This window comes from Monodon monoceros, unplaced genomic scaffold, assembly GCF_005190385.1.
Source record: "Monodon monoceros isolate NGI ecotype Baffin Bay Population unplaced genomic scaffold, NGI_Narwhal_1 Super_Scaffold_10, whole genome shotgun sequence".
NCBI classification, from domain to species: domain Eukaryota; kingdom Metazoa; phylum Chordata; class Mammalia; order Artiodactyla; family Monodontidae; genus Monodon; species Monodon monoceros.
In genome coordinates, this window is record NW_021703766.1 from 54,469,348 (window position 1) to 54,489,524 (window position 20,177).

A 20,177-nucleotide genomic window follows, 5' to 3' on the forward strand; every position below is an offset into this window, starting at 1 on the left:
GCCCCAGCTTTCAATGCAGGCCGCCCTGGGTGGTCGTGGCATCTCATGCAGTTGGCCTCTGCCGCCTTCCAAGCCTCCACACTTCAACCACCAGGCGCACCTGTGAGGACCTAAAAGATGGCCAGGAAGCACTTAGCACTGGGCTCACCGTCAGGGACCGGGCACTTTTGTTATTCTGTCCAGTGTTTGCTGAAGACTCCCCCTCCCACCCTGGTGTGCCAAGCCCCGGCAGGGTGGAGCAGACAGGTGCCCAGCCCTGGCAGCGACTCAGTGCTATGAAAGTTCCTGCCTGGTAAAGAGAGCGCCGTGCCGCCAGCTCCCATGCTGGGAGATGGGCTTCACAGCTGCTCACTTACCTGAATGGTCAGCACTTCTCTTAATTACCCAGGAGGACCAGCCTCGGGGGAGTGATGCTACGGGGTCTCTTTCTGGCTCACTGGGTCCTATCTGAGATCTCTCTCTTTCTGTTCCTCTCTCTGGGACTCCCCCATCACCACTAGGGGCTCTGTGTGTGTCTCCGGTCCCCAGTCCCTCCCTCAGCCCAGGGCTCTGTCTCTGGACCTCAGAGGCCCTCTCTGAATCTCTCCCCTCCCTCACATGAAAGAGTCTGCACAGCGGGGAGGTTCTTTCCAAAGGCCAGATTACTCCAGGTCACATAACTGTTTCCCCAGATTTATCCCTGAACTTTAGATCAGCCTTGCTTAAAAGTGATGACCTTTGCTGATCTCTGTCTCTGGGGGTGCCAGGGAAGGGCCATCTGTCCAAAACTCTTCAGAGTCCCCACCTCCCCTGGCCAGACTGAATCGAACAGTGGAGTGGGCAAGGAGGTGTGAAGAATCTCAAGAAGGAATCTGACTCACCTGGCCCTGCAGTCCCCAATACTCTTAGACTAAGTTTCTCCAAGTTTCATATGCCTCAGAATTGCCTGGAAGGACTGTTAAAACGGGTTACAGGGCCCAGGTTTCCGATTCAGTTGGTCTACGGTGGGGCTCAAAAATGTGACTTTCTAACAACTTCGCAGGTGGTGTTTATGCTGCTGATGCAGGGACCACACTTTGACAACCACTGCTCTAGAAAATCCTCTTAGCAGATTAATGGCATGTTGGAATCATCTCAGGAATTTGCATTACTAATGTCTGGTTCCCATCCTGAGAAACCCTTATTTAATCAGTCTAGGGCAAGGCCTGGGTATCTGGATTTTTTTTAAGCCCCCATGTGATTCTTACATGCAGTCAAATTTGAGAACCACTGCTCTGGACCCTTGCTACTCAAAGTGTGGACTGGCAGCACTGCCTGGTAATCTGTTAGAAAAGCAGGATCTGGGACCTCCTGAGTCAGAATCTGCATTTGACAGATCCCCAGGTGATTCCTGAGAAACCTCAAACGCCCTGCTCCATCCAGGGACCACACTTTGTTTTTGTTTGTTTGTTTGTTTTAGGTGAAGTATAGTTGATTTACAACAGGGACCATACTTTAAATAACAAGGGTCTTCTGGATCAATATTTCTTAAACTCTAACGAGGGACTTCCCTGGTGGTGCAGTGGTTAAGACTCCACACTCCCAATGCAGGGGGCCTGAGTTTGATCCCTTGTCAGGGAACTAGATCCCACGTGCATGCCACAACTAAGAGTTCACATGCCACAACTCAGCAGCTGGCGAGCCGCAACTAAGGAGACCGCCTGCCGCAACTAAGACCTGGCGCAACCAAATAAATAAATAAATATTTTAAAAAAACAAAAGACCTCTAATGATCACCCAGGAAGTTTGTAAAAATACAGATCCCTAGGCTTCACTTCCCAGATATGTGTGGGCCTAAGAGCACTGCGTTTTTACAAGCATTGCCTGCCTTGCCACAGGCGATTCTGATGCAGTTCTCACTTGCATTTCCCTTGGATTTATCTTACTTTCCTCCACCTAGAGGAGATGGGCAGAAATGACTTCATCTTGACTGTGTGACCCAGGGCAAATGCCTCCTGGTTTGCCAGAGCACCAGTGCCTAGCAAGTTTTAACCACAAGTCATTCCCCGTGTTCATCCAGGTACTCATTCGGCAAACGGTTACTGAGTGCTTCTTGCTGCTAAGCGCTGGGGATGCAAAAATCCGGAGGGGGAGATGCAAATAATTAAGAAAATGACAGTATACGTGCAAAAGTAAATCCGAATGAACAGGGCTCACGTGAGCACTCAGCACGGGAGGTCAGGGAAGTTTTCCCGCTAGAAAAGACCACTGAGCTGAGATCTGAAGGACCAGTAGGTGTTAGGAGGCAGCCGTGGGAGGGGAACAGGGACTCTCATCTGTACCTTCTGCGGCGTCCTCACAACACCAGGGAAATGGAGGTGCAGAGGAGAATTACTGTCCCACGGTCAGGTAACCACACAGAAGCAGGACAAATACTCCATGCCTCCATGGCGCTTCCCAACCAATTCAGCTATGCGTGATGCCAGTGACTTGGGGCATCGTCTCCTGCTTCCTTCCTTTTCTCCCTTCCTCTGTGTCTCAAAGATATGCCAAATACAGGCACTTGAAGACTGTGCAGCTCACAGACAGGGACCGGCCTGCCCGGCCAGTACCCAAGGGAGGTGGAAGGATGCTCCCAGGTTCCAAGCCAGCCTGCTACGCCCCGTTTCACACGCCTTAGGAGCGGTTACCGCCCACTCGCCAAACTATTGGACACTCTGGGAGGAACGATAACACAGCCAACGAAGAAGAGGGGTGGACCCTCTTTCCCGGCTCCTCCCTACCAGCCCAGGGGCTGTCTTCATTGGCAGATGACTTCAGCCCGGCCCCCGCTTTGAAGGCACCTGTCTTTCTCCCATTAGGTACGCGGCCTCTATCGCCCACTCTCCATGCCTTCCTCCGCTTTCCCCACCCACTTCCTGGACCAGCCAATGACTTCAGGGCAGAATGTCCCCCCACGGCCAATTGAAAACGGCTCCAAACTTGACGGACGACTTCCCGCCCCTGATCAGCCTAGCTCCTCCCTCCGACCAATTGGCTTAAGAGAAGGGGGCGGGTGTATCCAATCAGCACGACACAGGTCTCTGGATTGACGCACGAGTCCTCGCGCTGGCGTGTTGTGCCCCGAGGCGGGAGGAGGCGGAGGAGCGGGGAAGAAAACCTGAGCCAATCCTAGCAGCCCGCGCAGGAGGCCAATCGAACGCCGCGCCTTGGAGAGATTGCCCAATCGGAGAGAGGGGGCCGGCCGCATCCCCACCAAGAACCAATAGAGCGCGTCCGAGGGGCAAGAGCGACGTGCGCCCGGAGCAATGACAGGCCTATATTCGGGGCTCGGGGGCGGGTCGGCGCCAGAGACGAGAAGAGAGGAGGGGAGGCCTCCTCCGCCGCCGCCATCTTGGACCGGGCCCGGTCAGCTTCCGCGGAGCCATCGGCAGACGCCGCGGCCTCCCTTGAGCCCCGACCCCCGTCGTCAGAACAACCCCGGGCCCACTTCCCCCCACCCCACTTCCGCTTCGCGCCGCTATCGCGATAGCGCCTGGGCCCGGGGCGCGAGAAAAAGGCGGCGGGCGCTCGCCTCCCCCGCCTGTCGCGATACGCTCCTCAGCGGCGGCGCCAGCTCCTGTGGTGAGAGCGTCAGGCTCGACTGGGCCGGACCCCTTCCCCTCCTTCCCCGGCGCCGTCGGCCGCCTTCCCCGCCGCCTCCCGCCCCTGCGACCCCGCCGCCTGTCGCGATATGGCCGCCCCCGGCGCGGCGCCCCCGCCACCGCGCGGCCCCGGCGCTCGCCGTCGGCCCGGCGGTGCGCGGCTCCCCCGCCCCCGCTCCCTCCTGCACGCCCCTCGGCGGCGCCCGGGGGTCCTCCCGCGACCCCGGCCCCGCGTGGCGTCCGCGTCGAGCCCCCGTGGGGTGTGAGGGTGCGAGGTGCCCGCCCCTCTCCGCGTCGGGAGGAGCTGGAAGGATGGAGGCGCCTTGGCCGCAGGTGCCCGCCCTCTCGGGGCTCAGGTGCCTGCCCCCCTCGGCAGCAGCCCCTGTGCTGGGGAGCGGTCTCCGGGCGAGGCTGCCCCGTCCGCGTGGGTGTGGGGCTGCGAGTCCCCTAGTTGAGGACCCCCGTGGCGAGAGGGGGTCAGCCTTCCCGGGGCCAGCGCTCCTCTCTCCGCTCCCCTCCCACCGTGGGCGCCACTCTCCTCTTTGGGGATGGGGTGGGGGATGAACTCCCCTGGAGTGAAGATGCCACCTCCAGGAGTTGGAGCCTCAGTCCAAGTTTACGCCTCTGTAGTGAAAAGTTCCCCAGGTTTAAGGCTTCCACATCCCACAGCCCAGGCCTTACCCCTTGGAGAGTCAGGATTGTCCTCGGCGTTACCCGCTCAGGCCTCCGCTCTTCTTGGGTCTGGGTATCGGTCTCTGGCTTGTTGGATGTGAGCTCTGGCTTGTTGGTTGTGAGCTCTGCCTGGATCCAGACTCTGCCCACCTCCCTCCCGGTGTGGGCTTCCTCTCGATGTCACTCCCGCCTCGGGGTCCTTTTGGTGGGGCTCTTGAGCTCCCCTGGGTCTCAGGTACCTGGTTCTCTCTTGGTGGCACCTCCCAGGTTCCTGCTTTCTCCACGTTGTTAATGATCTCCTGTTGTGGGCAGCGCCAGCACCCCTGTGTCTAAGCAGGACCTGCCTGTTAGCTCAGGGGCTGTCACCTCCCCCGAGGTTGATGCTCCTGTCCTTTCGGTACTATTTTTTTTGACACCTTCCGCCACTGCCCTCAGCGTGTAGGCTGTCGCTTCCCTCAGTCTGAGGCTTCTATCTGCATTCACATCAGTTCCTCCACTGGGGTATCGTCTTTCCAGGGGTCAAGGATCCCACCCCCTCGGTGCTCCTCTAGGGCTCCTCATTGTGGGTGTGTGAGCTTCCCGGCACTAAAGAGCCCTCTTGGTGTAACAGTCGTAGAACCAGGGCTCATCCCTACCCATGCCCACCCTGCTAGAACCCCCTAGGAGTGTAAGACTTCTTAGATCTGAGGTTCTTGTACTGTGAGGTGTGGCGTTTTGGGGCTGGAGTGGTGCCTTTTTCCAGGACAAGGAGCCTCTCAGTGTTGCCTCCAGGGGTAAGGTTCCTGCCTGTATTGGCCACTCTTGGATTTGAGGTGTCTCTGCCTTTCTGTGTGTCCCCTCCTGTGGGACTAAGGACCCTCTCAGGTGTTGGTGCCCAGGGCTAATGCTTCAGCCCCTGCTTGTGATGTCCCACTGGGTGGGACTAGGCTTCTGCCCTCTCCTGAGGCACAGGTTCCTTGACGTGGGGGTGTGAGATCCCCGAGACTTGAGGGGGCGACCCCACTGTTGTCACCTTCCCCAGGACTAAAGATTCCTCTGGTGTAACCTTTCCAAGGTGGGATTTCCAGTCCCCCACCCTTGGTACTGGGCCTCGCAGTGGGGAGATAACTCCCTCCGCCCCAGGACCTAATACATCCACCTTCCGGCCTCTCAGATCTCTGTGTGACAGTGTCAGCAGCCTCCCAAGTTCAGGATGGCCTTCCAGCATCACTTTCCAGCAGGCCCGATCTCCTCTCCCCACAGTACACGGCTGCTGTGTATCGGCACGTGACAGCCCCAGGATCGGGGACCGCTTGGCTTGGTTCCCCAGGACTAAGCTTTCTGCTCCTCCTGCCCCACTCCTCACCAGGCTGCTCCGTGTGGCAGTGTCATCTCCCCTGAGGTGCTGTTGGGGGCTCTTTGTTACTTTCAGCCCCTCACTTGATGGTGTTGGCTCTTGTGGGTCTGGCACACGGCTCACCCTACCCACCCGCTCAGTGTAGGCTCCTTACTCGTGGGGATGTGCCGCCTTGGACAGAGTCTTTTGGTTAAGTCTCCGCGGCCAAGGTTCCCAGATTCCTCGGTGCCGTTTGAGACTCCACGCGGTGAGGACACCAGGTCCTCTCCCTGAGATGCCTGCCTGTCTCAGAGTGGGCCTGCCATGGTTACCTTCCCTGGAGCATCTTGGTGGACCCTCCCAGAGTGCTGGGGCTCCCAGCCCTCTAAGCATGGGACTCTTCTGTGGGGGCATCTCAGGCCCCAGCTTCGTTTCTGGTCCTTTGCTGGGGATCTAAGGTACAGGCACCCTCTTGCTGTGGGGTTTTTCTGTGGAGAGCCCGGCGTACTTGCCCTTCTCTGGAGGAGCTGCCTTCCTCCGGGCAGGTCTCCCGGTCTCAGCTGTTGCCCACTTTGAGGTTCTGTCTGAAACCCCACTCCCCCGGCTGGGGCTCTTGTTCCCTTGGCACCTTGCTTCCGACTCCTTCAGGACTTCCTGCTGCCACCGTCTGTTGCCCCCTCTGGAGGGTATCAACTCCGCAGCTGGGCTGGGTGTCCCAGCCCACTCAGTGTGGGGACCTGGAGAAAGCCTCCCCTCCCTAAAGCGTGCAGTGCCTTGTTTAGGGGTGTAAACTGGGCGTCCTGTCCCTTTGGGCTGGACCACCCGGCCGTGCCCCAGCATTGGGCTCCTGGGACAGAGGCCGGGAGTATAAGTGCCTGTCTAAGCTTCCTGTACCCACCCCACACCCCTGGGCAGTAAGAGGCTTTTCAGCGTTGGGGGGTTGGAGCCAAAACTCTCTCCTGCACACCTCAATGTTGGGGTCCAGGCCCTTGTGTGAGCTCCCAGGTCAAAGGCGCTTGCCCTACCTCAGTTTGAGTCCCTTCTGTGCAACTCTTTCCTGAATCCTTTTTCTGGTGGCTTCGCCTTCCTGGAGCTGGAATTTCCCGTGTTGGGATTGGGCCTCACCTTGGCATGTCAGCCAGCCCTGGGCCAAGGGTGCTGCCATTCCTCTTGCTCCTTTACGGGGGAGATCCACACTCCCCCAAATCAAAGGTCTGCCGTCATGCAAGTGGGTCCCTGTGGAGGACACTGCTCTGAGGTTGAGGGCCAGCCCCGTCACGTGGGCTTCTGGTTCTAAGGCGTGCTCTCTGATACGCTGTGCCACCGGTAGTTGCTCGCCACGTGTGATTTAAATTTTAACTAGTTAGCAGAAAAATTTTTCTTTCCATTCTGTGTTGCACTAGCCACGTTTGGAGCTGTCGAGCGTTCAGTGGCACAGATACAGAACGTTTCTGTCACTGTGGAAGGTTCTGTTGGGCCAGACTCTTCTTTGCGTTCCCTTCCCAGTGGGTGGGGGCCCTCTTGCTGTGACTTCCCTCTGGGTTAAGGCTCTGAGTCCTCCGTGTAGGGCTCTTTCTGCCTGGGCAGTTGGGGCTGCTCTGGGGCACCCTGCCTTAGGCCTGTAGAGTGGGCACTCCCCAGGTCTCAGGAAGCCATGCTTTTCAGTAGAGGCCCCCTCGCTGGGAGCGGGGACCTCCTGCAGCACAGGCATAGCTCTTCCTCCCCAAGGCTCCCCATCTCTCCTGGTCTTGGTGTCGGGCCCTGGCGAAAGCTTCTGGTGACTCCCCTTTGACCTCAGTCCCCTCTGGGTTGCATGTAACTTCCTTTAGGATGGAGGTGCCAGTGTCTGTAAGTATTGGGTGCTTGTCTGAGGGTTTATGTTTCCCTGAGTCTACATTACCAGTAGTGCACTTGACATGTAATTCCTTCGTGTGTGCCGATAGCTCCCTCCCAGTTCAGGTTCCCTTTCATCCTCTCATCTTCGTAAGAGTTCTCTCTTCTCCTGCTCTTCTCTCGAGTGATGCTTTCTGCCCCCAAACCTGTAACCCTTTTTGGTATTACCCTCTTTGGGTTAGGAGCATTATCTCCTTTGGTTTAAGGATCCTTCTCTGGAATAAACTTGTCAGAGGTCTAAAGCCCTCTTCTACTTGGGATCCAGCCATGTCTGTGTGGGTGGGTTTAGCTTTCACAGTTGTAGGCATCTTCTGTGTCCCCCCACTGCACTTCCTCTTTGTTCCTTACAACTGATACACATATAAATGGTATCGTGCCCTTCTCCATGGGATGCAAAATTCTTTGTCTCCTGACTTGTCTGAGGAGTAACCTCTCCCTGTGTTAGGATTCTGGTCACCTGTGTGCTTGACTTCTCTATGGGAATTGTGGTCTCCAGGTCTAAGGCCTTTGTCCCTAGCAGGCAGCTGTGTGCTGCATGACATTTTCCTGCTCTAAAAAATCCTTTTGAGTATCATCTGGGGAGAAAGTGCTCCATGCCCTAGGAGTTTTCCACTTCCTGGGTCAGAGGCACACAAAAAGTATATCTTATTTGTTTATTTATGTATTTATTTATTTTTGGCCGTGTGGGGTCTTCCTTGCTGCGCGCGGGCTTTTTCTCTAGTTGTGGCGAGCAGGGGTTACTTTTCAGTGCGCGGGCTTCTCACTGCGGTGGCTTCTCTTGTTGCGGAGCACGGGCTCTAGGCACGTGGGCTCTAGAGTGCAGGCTCAGTAGTTGTGGCGCACGGGCTTAGTTGCTCTGCGGCATGTGGGATCTTCCTGGACCAGGACTCAAACCCGTGTCCCCTGCATTGGCAGACGGCTTCTCAACCACTGTGCCACCAGGGGAGTCCCAAAAAGTATATCTATTTCCTTCTTTCAGCAAACTTCCAGAGTCCTTTTCTGGACCAGACCCTGTGCTGGGCAGTCAAGGCAGCAAAAGGAGAACTGGGCCCAGTCTCTGTCATCAGATAGTAAATGCATCTTCCCCTTTCCATCCCATGCACCCTATTCCCAACCTCGTTCGTGTCTCTGGGTTTGGACCAGCCAGGGAGTAAATGTGTATTCCTTCCCAATCTCTCCCAGCAGCGTCCTTCTCCAAGAGAGTATGAAGAGAGTGCGTCTGTAGGGCAGGGAAGATGGCGGACAAGCGCAAACTCCAAGGTACTAGGTCCACTGCCTGCTGCCCGTGTGGCCACGTGCTCACTCTCCTCGGAGCGCCTCTTTGGATCCCTGCTGCCTTGGCAGGATGCTAACAGCCTGCCTTCCTCCCTGGCCAGGTGAGATTGATCGCTGCCTCAAGAAGGTGTCCGAGGGCGTGGAGCAGTTTGAAGATATTTGGCAGAAGGTACAGGGGCTGGCCTCTAAAAATCTGGGTGGGTCTCTAGGGAGGAGAGAACAGGACAAAGTTGAGTTCCTGAGTGTCAACCAGGGAGAGGGCCTGCATGTCCAGGTGCCAAGGACCTCAGAGAAGCAGCTCTGAGATGGATTGGTCCTGGGGGGGGTTGTCCCCAGAGTCCCCAGCCCGCAGAGAGAGACTGGAGTTTTACCACTGGAGTGGGCAGTAGGGCAGCCAGCACCACACAAACTCCTGGATTCTCTCCATCCCTCAGCTCCACAATGCAGCCAACGCGAACCAGAAAGAAAAGTATGAGGCTGATCTAAAGAAGGAGATTAAGAAGCTTCAAGTGAGGGGGCTGGGGGCCCGGACTCCTGTGTCCTGAGGGCGGGGGGAACAGGGAGAGGAGGGGGCGGGGGCCTTGGCGCCCGGGTCCTGAGTGTCCTGCTGTTCCCACCTCCAGCGACTGAGGGACCAGATCAAGACTTGGGTAGCATCCAATGAGATCAAGGACAAGAGGCAGCTTATAGACAACCGCAAGCTCATTGAGACGGTAGGAGCCCAGAGTCTGCTACCTGAGAGGTGTGGGGGGGGGGTCGGATTCCTGGGTCCCCAGAGGTCCTGAGAAGAGTGAGGTCTCTGTACCTGGGGAAGGTGGGAGGCAAAGGGCTGGGAACCTGAGAGTGGGGCTCCGGTTTGAGTGTCCACTGGCCCTGAGTCAGCTGCTCTCCCACCTTCGGGATCCCCCTTCCAACTGTGCTCTCCACAGCAAATGGAACGGTTCAAAGTTGTGGAGCGAGAGACCAAGACCAAAGCCTATAGCAAGGAGGGCCTGGGCCTGGCACAGAAGGTGGACCCTGCCCAGAAGGAAAAGGAGGAGGTCGGCCAGTGGCTCACGGTGAGCCAGGGTGGAGGAGGAGGTGACCTGGGGCCCGGACCCTGGCTGTATGAGAGGACTCTGGCTGACCACTTGTCTTTCCCCTCCCACCCCCAGAATACCATCGACACCCTAAACATGCAGGTGGACCAGTTTGAGAGTGAAGTGGAGTCACTGTCGGTGCAAACACGCAAGAAGAAGGGCGACAAGGATGTGAGTGGGGGGCCCCTGTGCCCAGAGGACAGAGATGGGCTGGCGATCAGGAGAGGCCGGCTCTCCGGGCTGCGGGAGTCGGGGCCTGGGCTCCTGAGGCAGACAGGGCTGGCAGCTGGGATTAGGGGGTCAAGGGGTGGGATGGGGAGGGCTTAGCAGCTGACTGGAGGGTGGGGCGTGCAGGGAACAGATGAGGCAGACTCCAGGGTCCCACCTGGGTGTCTGGGTAAACATTGGAGCCGACAAGAAGAGGAGCCCTTTGGGGGAGGATGCTGAGCTCTGCTTGGGTCGCAGAGTAAGTGTGAGACCCGAGGGCCGCCCAGGGCGGGTAGGTTGAGGAGCTGCGGCTGCGGCCTCACAGCACCTAGAGGGCCCGGGTCCTAAGGAGAGGACAGCAGGTGTGGACAAGGCGGGGCACGGAGGAGCGGCTCATTGAGCCTGAGGAGAAGAGTGGTCTGAGACAAAGCCAGGGCTCAGGACCCAGATTCCAGAAAGCCAGGGTTGTAGGGTCCGAGTTCCTAGGGCTGCAGACTCTCTCTGCGTATTGACCCAGGAAGTACGGGGGACAGAGAACTGGCTCCTCGGGAAGCTGGGTGCGGCGGTGTGCCAGAGTTGGGTGTCTGCGACTGAGGGGTCTGGAACCGTGGGCTTGGAGGGAGGTCCTTGCAGGCAGGAGGGATTTGGAACTGGGGCTAGGATGTCAAATCCTAAAGGGAGTGGGGCCTTGGGAGGGAGCCTAGGAGACAGGCCTCTGAATCTGGGCTTCCTCTTAGGGACACGTGGTTGGGGGTGGGGGTCATGGTGGTGACAGATGCTCAGAGTTGTAAACAACAAGCTTCCCCCAAACGGGGATTGCCATTATTACTGTTAGCAAGACAAGGGCGGCTGTGCTCCTGTATTCCAGAAGGTGGTCGGAGCTTGTGGGTGGGCTGGACGGTCAGGCGGGGTGCAGATCGGGCAACGTTGTAGGGGAGACGCCGGGATCCCTGGCTCCTTCAGCAGTTTCCAGGGATGTCGGGGTGGGAGGAGCCACGGGATCCCTGAGGGGTCAAGGCGGGCAGACCCCGGAGGGGCTGGAGTGGGGCCTCTGGGTCTCCACCAGGGTCAGGGACTGAGGACGGGTTCTGTGGGGGCAGGAGGGGCAGGGCAGGCCCTGCAGCCCCTGAGCCTGGCCCTGGGCTCGCCAGCAGAAGCAGGACCGGATCGAGGGCCTGAAGCGGCATATCGAGAAGCACCGCTATCACGTGCGCATGCTGGAGACCATCCTGCGCATGCTGGACAACGACTCGATCCTCGTGGACGCCATCCGCAAGATCAAGGACGACGTCGAGTACTACGTGGACTCGTCCCAGGACCCCGACTTCGAGGAGAACGAGTTCCTCTACGACGACCTGGACCTCGAGGACATTCGTGAGGCCCGGGCTTGGCCTGCGGGTGAAGGGCGGTGGAGGCCTGGGGGAAGGTGTCCCCAGCAGCTCACACAGCCTCCACGCCCCCACAGCACAGGCGCTGGTCGCCACCTCCCCGCCCAGCCACAGTCACATGGAGGATGAGATCTTCAACCAGTCAAGCAGCACGCCCACTTCGACCACCTCCAGCTCGCCCATCCCGCCCAGCCCGGCCAACTGCACCACGGTGAGGCCTGTGGGTCTGAGTCTCCACGGAGGGCACAGGGGCCGGGGGCTGAGGAAATGTCCTGCAGGAGGGGAACCTCGGTATCCAGGGTCTGGGCCCCAAGGGCTGTAGATTGCCAGTAGGGCGGTTAGGGCCACACGTGGGTCCTGGGTGTGGAGGAGGGAGGCTGGTGCCTGGGGTGCCGAGGAGCCTGGGCACTGGACACCTGGGAAGGGATGGAGGGTTGGATACTCGAAGGAGAGCAGGTTCCTGGACCCTTAAGAGCCTGGCACGTGGTGCTGGCCCCCAGAAGACAAGCACCCTAAGGGGCAGGGTTTAGGTAGGTTCCCCAGTGAGATGAAGGTCATAGGGGCTTGAACAGCTCTGGGGCTGGAAGGTAGGTCAGCTGGGTTCAGATCCGGGGGTTCGGAGATTGGGGTTCAGATCCGGGGGTTCGGAGATTGGTGTCTCTGTCGGGTCCCTAGAGACACACAGGTTTCTGACTGTACCTCTCAAACCTCAGGAAAACTCTGAAGATGACAAGAAGAGGGGACGCTCGACGGATAGTGAAATCAGCCAGGTGGGTCTGATGGGCGTCGGACGTTGATGGGCCCAGCACTCGCTCATTCACTGGTTTCCAGAGGCTTACTGAGGCCTGAGTATGGCCCCCATGCTGGGCTTTGGGGACGCGGTGGGTCAGGCTGCCCTGAGGAAGGCCTGCAGTACTGATGGGCAGGCAGACAGGTGCGTGGCTGGTGCTGTGATTGGGAGATGCTTCTTGGGAAGGCGTCTGCCCTGGGCATTAGAGGAAGATACATTCCCATGTGGGGCAGCAGCAGGAGACATAGGCCAGTCGTGGTGGACGTGGAAGTGTGGAGAGGTGAGCCCAGCCAGGTCTGCTGAGCTGACCGTGAGCGCAGGACCTTAGATTGTCGGGCTGGGGGGCCCACACCAAGTGGACCAGCTCTGAAAGGGCCCAGCAAGCCCCAGAAATGATAGGTCAAAAACCACATAGGTTTCTTTTTTTGGACGCGCTCTGGGCCTTGGCTGCGCAGATGGTGAACATCACAAGTTTCCAAGAGGGGAAGTGCCTCTGAGAGTTTTTTCTCCTTAGTGCACCCTGTGGATTCTGCTCATGTGTCCCAGGGCAGCAGCACACTTTAGGAAATGCTGCTGCACCGGAATGCTATCTTTAGGCAGGAGGAAAGTGAGCCTGAAACCCCTCTGTGGGCTCATCGGAGGGCTGGTCCCGCGGGAGACCCTAAGGGCAGAGTTGATGAGGCTGGTGTGGGACCCGGGTGACCATGCGTGGTGTTGGGAAGGAGTTGATCGCAAGTCCTGCTTGGTGCGGAGTGAGCGTGAGGTGCCCGTGGGGCCTCAGGATGGGTCCAGGAAGCGGTGAGGACAGCTGCCGGGTAGGCTTGAGAGGGATGGTCAGCAGCTCAGCCGCGGGCTGTCAGGCGCACGTTACCCCACGTGCTTTGTGGGGTATTGGTCATTAACGGCCCCTTGAGTTGCTTTTGGGACCCTTTAAGTGACATTCAGAATGACTATCCTATTTTCAGCCCTTCTCTCTTCTCCCCTTGGACTTCTGGCTGGGTCCAGCTAACCTCATACTGAGGACATTGATGTGTTTCCCACTACTGCCCTGTCATCAGGTGGATGGGTTTCTCTTACACCCAAGTGGTGTCTCAGATCCCTGTGGGACATCGTGGGGATGTCCAGGCAGGACATGGCAAGCTGGATGCAGGCTAGAAATGCACGAGTGTTGCGCGCATGAAGGTGGAGGTTGAAGCCATGAGGGCGAATGGGGGTCATCTGGGTCCCCAGGGAGGGGCAGCAAGGCCAGCACCGAGGATGGAGCCTTGTTCCGGGGAGGGTTGTGCGGGAGGCTGGTGAGACCTGCGGCCCACTGTGTCCTGACCCTCTCCTCCCTCCCACCTGCAGTCTCCAGCCAAAAACGGCTCCAAGCCTGTCCACAGCAGCCAGCACCCTCAGTCCCCAGCTGTGCCGCCAAGCTACCCCTCCGGTCCCCCGCCCGCCGCCTCTGCCCTGAGCACCGCCCCTGGCAACAACGGGGCCCCTGCCCCGGCAGCACCCCCAAGCGCCCTGGGCGCCAAGGCCAGCCCAGCTCCCAGCCACAGCTCGGGCACGCCCGCCCCCTACGCCCAGGCTGTGGCCCCGCCGGCTCCCAGTGGGCCCAGCCCCGCGCAGCCCCGGCCCCCCAGCGTGCAGCCCGGCGGAGGCGGAGGCGGAGGCAAGCAGAACGGCGCCACCAGTAAGTGGGAGGCGGCCGGGCGGGGGGTCCTGGGGTGGCTGCCGCAGGCCCCTTTCAGCCCCTCTTCCTTCCCCCAGGTTACAGCTCAGTAGTGGCAGACAGCCCGGCAGAGGTGGCTCTCAGCAGCGGCGGGGGCAGCAGTGCCAACAGCCAGGCCCTGGGCCCCCCGTCTGGCCCCCACAACCCACCTCCCAGCACCTCGTGAGTGTCCGGCCTCGGGCAGGGCTGGGGACAGGCAGCCTTTGGCACGAGGAGGCACGGGGCCGCCCACACGGTTGCCACACGGTGCAGATACGGGCCCTGCCCTTGCCGGTGGGGACTTCCCCCAGAGCTCTCTCCCACCCGCTTAGGTGCTGAGTCCCGACTTCTTCCCAGCTGGGGTGTCGTACACGTGTGTCCCCCAGCTCTGCCCTAGAACATTCCTCGCCTAAGTGGGATTGTTCTCAGAGTCCCCCGGGGACCCGTTGGAACGCTCTGGCTCTCCCTTTCCTGCAGGAGTCTCGTGCCCTGCCGCCTCCTCCCTTTTCTGTGTCCTGCCCCAGGGCCTCCCTCACTCCATCAGGGGCTCAGCGTCCACTTCTTACAGTGAAGGGTCCCAGTCCGTCCTCTCCCCAGCCACCCCTCCAGATCGTAGGTCAGACCATTTCCCAGAAGAGTGGCCCAAGAGAGAGCGCAGTGTCCTCTGTGGGAATGGGGAAGACCCCCCGGATCCCTCCCCCACTCCTCCCCGGGTGCCTCACCCCTGAGCTCTAGGTGGGCTGCTCTGTTGTGTGGCTCTTTCCCACCGCTTCCTCCATGGGCCACTCCGTGTAAGAAGTGGTCCCAACCTGCTTTCTAGAGAACGTTTAGCCGTGTGGTCTCTGGGAGCGTCCTGAGAATGCTTGTTCCCATCTCCGCAGCCCTTCTTTACTGGGAAGTGATGGCAAGGGGTGGGGTTCTCCCTTCGCCCAGAGAGCTTCTCTCCTGTCTGCGTCCCTCAGCTGGCCCCATGTTCTGTGCATTCTCCCTTTTTGACTCCTTTCCCCGATCACCAAGTCTTCTTGTCCGTCCCGCCTTTGGGGACCCTCCTCTGAGCCTCCAACCCTTTGTACCCCTCCCCAGGAAGGAACCCAATGCGACAGCCCCAACGGGGGCTGGGGGCGTGGCCCCAGGCTCAGGGAACAACTCGGGGGGACCCAGTCTCCTGGTGCCACTACCTGTGAACCCTCCCAGCTCCCCGACACCCAGCTTCAGCGAGGCCAAGGCGGCCGGCGCCCTGCTCAATGGACCTCCACAGTTCAGCGCTGCCCCGGAGATCAAGGTGGGCCCCGCACATCCCCGGCGGGCCCCGAGCCTCTCTGTCCTGGCCCTGTGTCTCCACTGCAGATGGTCGCTGTCCCCTGGCTGCAGGTCTCTACCTGCCATCTCCACCTCCAGCCCTCGCTGTGTCGCTCTGGCTTCTCTCGCCTGGCACACCCGCGTGCTCACATCATCTCCGGGCTTCTCTGCCACCCCCACCTGGGTCTCTGTCCCTCTGGGTACTTTCCTTGCTCCTGATTGTACTTGCTTGCTCGCTCCCCGGGTGTCCACTGTCATCGCCCTCCTTCCAGCCCTCGGTCATTTCTCCCCGTAAGACGTATTACTTCACATGACCCATCATCCAGAGCTCACCACCCTCTTGCCTTCTACAAAAACATTTTAAGTCCAGAAAACACTTGACGTCTGCTCTGAGCCACTTTGTGCTGGCTAAATGTAGCCACTTCCCACCTTCCGTACAAGGAGCAGAGTGGGACTGTATGGCGCGCATGTCTGGGTGGGCTGGGGGCCGGGGTGCTGTGGACCCACGTGCGTGCATCTGACTTAACCTGGGGAGGCAGCCCAGCAAGGTTTCTGAGGTGGAACCGGGGCCAGGTCGTGTGGGGTCACAGTGGCAGGCGGGGCTGACAGGGAGAAGCGCCCCCCCCCCCCCGGGCTGGAGTTCTACGGGGGGCTGATGCCAGAGCTGTAGTTAGAAGGCTGGGAAGCAGGGTTCAGCGGAGGCGAGAGGAACGGGGTGCAGGCTGGCTGCAGGGCCAGAGTCTGAAAGGGCAGCAGCAGGATGTAGGGTGACCATCTGGGGCAGTGTGTTTCGGGGTTTATTTTGGGTTTTTTTTTTTTTTGGCCGCGCCACACTTCTTGCAGGGTCTTAGTTCCCTGACCAGGGATTGAACCCAGGCCCTCCGCAGTGAAAGTGTGGAGTCCTAACCACTGGACCGCCAGGGAAGTCCCTGGGCCAGTGTATCTTAACTTCACTTCCGCAGGAGGCAGGGCGAGGAGGGCCCCACTGTCGGGGTCCAAGCCCTGCATTGCCTCCTGTACCTGCCTTCATCTGGAAAATGAAAGTAATTGCAGTCACTCCTCAAATATGATAGGATGCTTGGCAATAGTCCTCATAAAGCTCTCAGGAGAGTTTCTGGCTCCCATTGAGCACCCAAAGTTTAGAAATAGAACGGACGGGAAATTCAGTGTATGCATTTTTCTGGGGGAAAAAATGAGCCTTGAGATTCTCAAAACAGGTCCACAACATTTTTTTTTTTTAATTACTGGGTGAGTGGTGGAAAGGTTTTGAGTAGAAAAATGACAGAGAAAGACATGGCTGGAAAGGTCCCTCGGGGGCCTGTGAGACCAGGACGGTGTGGGGCGGCAGTGCAGGTGCCTCCGAGGGAAGAGAGACCTCGGTGACTGAAGGGCGTGGGGAGTGGGGTGGCGAGAGGAGTGGGAGGCGACTGCCAGTGGCCAGCGGTGGCCAGTGGCCGCGGAGAGGGGCAGGGGGTCTTAGTGATGCACGTGGGGCAGCCGGCAGTGGGCGGGCTCCTCCCAGCGTGTAGGCGTGCAGACAAGTGGGAGCTGCTGCCGGTTCTGTGACGGCGGTGGCGCTCGGGCTCTCCGCTGGTGTGTTACTGTCACAGGGCTGCACAGCAGGGTCCACACGTGCTAGGCGCCCCTCTGGCGGTGGACACTTGGTCGTGTCCAGGTTTTCTCCCCGCTGTTAGGTGCTGCAGTGGACGTGCTCTTACACTAACGGTCTTGGCTTAGCTGAAGCCCCACCAGAGCAGGCGAGGGTGCCGGGGCCCACGAGGACCCAGTGCCAGCCCTCGGCCCTGGACCTCAGGCCAGGCACCTCTTCCCTCCCCAGGCCCCTGAGCCTCTGAGCTCTTTGAAGTCCATGGCGGAGCGGGCAGCCATCAGCTCCGGCATCGAGGACCCCGTCCCCACGCTGCACCTGACTGAGCGAGGTGAGCTTCCGGGGGTGGGGCGGGCCGTCCAGGAGGGGCCGGATGCACCAGCCTCACCGCTCGCCGGCCCCACCTCTGCCCTCCCCGCAGACATCATCCTGAGCAGCACGTCAGCTCCCCCGGCCTCGGCCCAGCCGGCCCTGCAGCTGTCGGAGGTGAACATACCGCTGTCGCTGGGTGTGTGTCCCCTGGGGCCTGTGCCCCTCACCAAGGAGCAGCTCTACCAGCAGGCCATGGAAGAGGCCGCCTGGCACCACATGCCCCACCCCTCAGACTCTGAGCGTATCCGGTGAGGGGCCACGTGGGGTGGGTACGGGGCCCCTGAGTCCGAGGGAGCCTTGACCTGGGCTCCCCACAGGACGCAGGGACTGAGGTGGTAATGCTGGGTGATGTGGTGCCTGAGACGCTCCCTTTGATCCACAAGAGGAGAGAAGGCAGGGAGGCCGGGGGCTGCCACGCACCGGCACTGACCGTCCTGTCCCCCCACAGGCAGTACCTCCCCCGGAACCCCTGCCCGACGCCCCCCTACCACCACCAGATGCCGCCCCCGCACTCGGACACTGTGGAGTTCTACCAGCGGCTGTCGACCGAGACGCTCTTCTTCATCTTCTACTATCTGGAGGTACAGCAGGGCCCCCGGGGCAGCCTCGGGCCCCCCGGCTTCGCCGCCACCGCCGCCGTCCCCCCTCGGGCTGGAGGGGTGAGGTGGGTGCCCCACTGCGGCCACCGGGACCGCACCCCTCCCCCTCCCCCAGTCCTGCCCCCCCCCCCAGACCCCTCCCTGTCCCCACTCCAGTGCTGAGGTGTCAGGTCAGTTGAGGCTGAAGGCTGGGTTGGTCTAGCGCAGCACCCAGGGAGCCCAGCCCCACAGTCTTCCCGATGCCCGTCCCGATGACTCTCTCTGTGCCAGCACGCTGCTCGCTGGCACGTACTCGGGCCTCCCTGGGGACCCGCTAGGGAACTGTCCAACCTCTGCGTGACCCAGTGAGTCACCAGTGACCCCCTCCCTCATCCAGCCTTGAGAAAGTTTCTAAACTGCCTCCTCTCAGCTCTCATCACGATTAGTTTCTCTTCCTTCTCAAAGCTTCTCTGAAAACAATTTCCACCTCCCGTCTCATTTTCCTTCTCCTGACCAGCATTGGTACGTCTTGTGCCCCAGCCCATCCGTACTTGGATTGTCCGGCCCAACCTCGGTCTGTGGCGGGGCCTGGGGTCAGCCCTGTCGCCCTGCCCCGTCCACCTGGCCCCCACCCAGTTGCAAGGCCCCCTGATCCCCCGTTCCATGCTTCCTTCCTCAGGGCACTAAGGCACAGTACTTGGCAGCCAAGGCCCTAAAGAAGCAGTCATGGCGATTCCACACCAAGTACATGATGTGGTTCCAGAGGCACGAGGAGCCCAAGACCATCACTGACGAGTTCGAGCAGGTGAGGGCCCCTTCCTGTGCCCCGTCCACTCTGGTCCTGCTGGCTGAGTCCGGGTAGAGTCCCCACTCCACACGCAGACTGGCAGCCCTGCTGCCCGCTCCCTTTGCCACCACCTTCAGCCAGCTCGGTCCCTCAGGCCATCTGCCTTGCCTGGGACACCGTCCTCTTCCTCACTGGCCAGCTCGCGGTCACCCCAGAGGTCCAGAGGTCCCAGCCTCCATGTCCTTCCTCAGAGGAGCCTTCCCCAGGCACACACACAGCCTGTGCCCCCGCCCCTCCTCTGGCACGGTGGGGGGATGTGGTGTCTCCCACCCAAGACCATGGGCTGCACTGCACGGGGACCTTGACAGTCCCCAGCACCCAGCAGAGAGGGGCTCAGCAAACACGGATGGGGAAGCTCTTTTGTTCTCGTAATTGATTGATTGGGACCTCCCACTTGCAAAACACTCTGGAGCCAGACTACCTGGTTTGGAACCCAGCTCTAGCTGGTGACCGTGGACAATTCACTTGAACATCTGTCTCTATTTCCTTATCTGTAAAAACGGGGTAACAGCACCTACCTTTATGCAGTTGTTATGAGGATTAAATGAGTTAATAACGTGTAAGTACTAAATGGTGCCTGCTATGTAGTGTCATGGGCGTACTGTACTTTATTTCAACTTTCAGTTGCTATGTTCCACAGTGGTTTTTTTCCACCAAATCTTTACCTGATGCCAAGCACTGAACAAGGGCCTTGTCCTCAGGGAACTCAGTCTCCTCCCCTCCATTCCTTCAGGTTCTTTTAAGCATTTCCACCATTCATTCAGAACCCGGCCCCATTCCCACTGTGTCTTCTTGGACACTAACTACAGACATCCTGTCCCCTCCCGGTTTGGTCCAAAGTAATCCTCTAAGTTAGTGTATTTCCAGGCATCAGTCCTTCAGAAGTTCCCACACCACCGCTGTTGCCAGTAAAACGTCTGTCCTGGCAGCGTGCCTGGACGTATGTAGACTCCAAGCCTGTTCCATGGCATCAGGGGTTTTGTGAAGACTAAACCCTAGGACATACATCACGTACTCAGCACGCGATCAGTGCTTGGAAAGCCAAAGCCATCGAGAGAAGCAATAGGATGTTTGTTTGGCACATGTGCCCGGGGTCGAGGCCCAGCTCTGGCATGTGACCTCCCTGCGCCTCCCTCTGCTTCCTCTGAAGCAGGAGTGATAACGTTTCCCACCTGAGAAGAGCCTTGTGAGGGTGGAGTGAGATGGCGTGTGCATGCAGGGCAGTTGGCCTGGTGCCTGGCTCCTCCATGGCCCTAAGACCTGTCCCTCTGTCGGTCTGACCCAGATCCCCGACCACCTCGTCCACTCACTGACCGCCTTCTCCCCCGGCCAGGGCACCTACATCTACTTTGACTACGAGAAGTGGGGCCAGCGGAAGAAGGAAGGCTTCACCTTTGAGTACCGCTACCTGGAGGACCGGGACCTCCAGTGACACCGGCCCCTCCCTCCACCCTTCCCTCCCCCCGCATGCTGATCCCCCTGCCCAGGTGAGGGCCCTGCCCTGGAAGACTGGGGGGAGGCCCCAGGCCATAGGGCAGCCCCCTCCCCCAGGAAGCAG

At 59.6% G+C, this 20,177-nt stretch overlaps 2 protein-coding genes across 11 annotated transcripts in view; one reads left to right on the forward strand and one right to left on the reverse strand.

Moving 5' to 3' along the window:
• The window catches only part of LOC114908066 (NACHT, LRR and PYD domains-containing protein 7-like), a 582,624-nt gene that overhangs the window by 251,256 nt on the left and 311,191 nt on the right, over positions 1 to 20,177 (reverse strand).
• Positions 3,361 to 20,147, forward strand: CNOT3 (CCR4-NOT transcription complex subunit 3). Of its 10 annotated transcripts, none has more exons than XR_003796907.1 (18): positions 3,361 to 3,582; positions 8,668 to 8,742; positions 8,859 to 8,926; positions 9,192 to 9,266; positions 9,381 to 9,470; positions 9,687 to 9,815; positions 9,912 to 10,007; positions 11,198 to 11,417; positions 11,509 to 11,642; positions 12,145 to 12,201; positions 13,569 to 13,899; positions 13,977 to 14,100; positions 15,001 to 15,199; positions 17,054 to 17,153; positions 17,244 to 17,442; positions 17,643 to 17,858; positions 18,452 to 18,577; positions 19,953 to 20,147. XR_003796907.1 is itself a non-coding variant. In XM_029244529.1 (18 exons), the coding sequence occupies exons 2-18, from the start codon at positions 8,718 to 8,720 to the stop codon at positions 20,049 to 20,051; spliced, it is 2,208 nt and encodes a 735-aa protein (XP_029100362.1). In that variant the 5' UTR covers positions 3,364 to 3,582; positions 8,668 to 8,717; the 3' UTR covers positions 20,052 to 20,147. The 10 variants fall into 10 exon arrangements, 8 of the variants coding, with proteins under 8 accessions (XP_029100351.1, XP_029100362.1, XP_029100363.1 ...); XM_029244529.1 differs by having other exon boundaries at positions 3,364 to 3,582; positions 11,195 to 11,417; positions 17,643 to 17,775; XM_029244530.1 differs by having other exon boundaries at positions 3,365 to 3,582; positions 17,643 to 17,775.

Bases quoted from the DNA above. Each gene is read 5' to 3' on its own strand.
- CNOT3 (XM_029244500.1), top strand. From the start codon at position 8,828: ATGCTAACAGCCTGCCTTCCTCCCTGGCCAGGTGAGATTGATCGCTGC. The intron at 9,816-9,911 runs GTGAGCCAGGGT...TCCCACCCCCAG, and splicing joins AGGTCGGCCAGTGGCTCACG to AATACCATCGACACCCTAAA. The intron at 10,008-11,194 runs GTGAGTGGGGGG...TGGGCTCGCCAG, and splicing joins AGAAGAAGGGCGACAAGGAT to CAGAAGCAGGACCGGATCGA.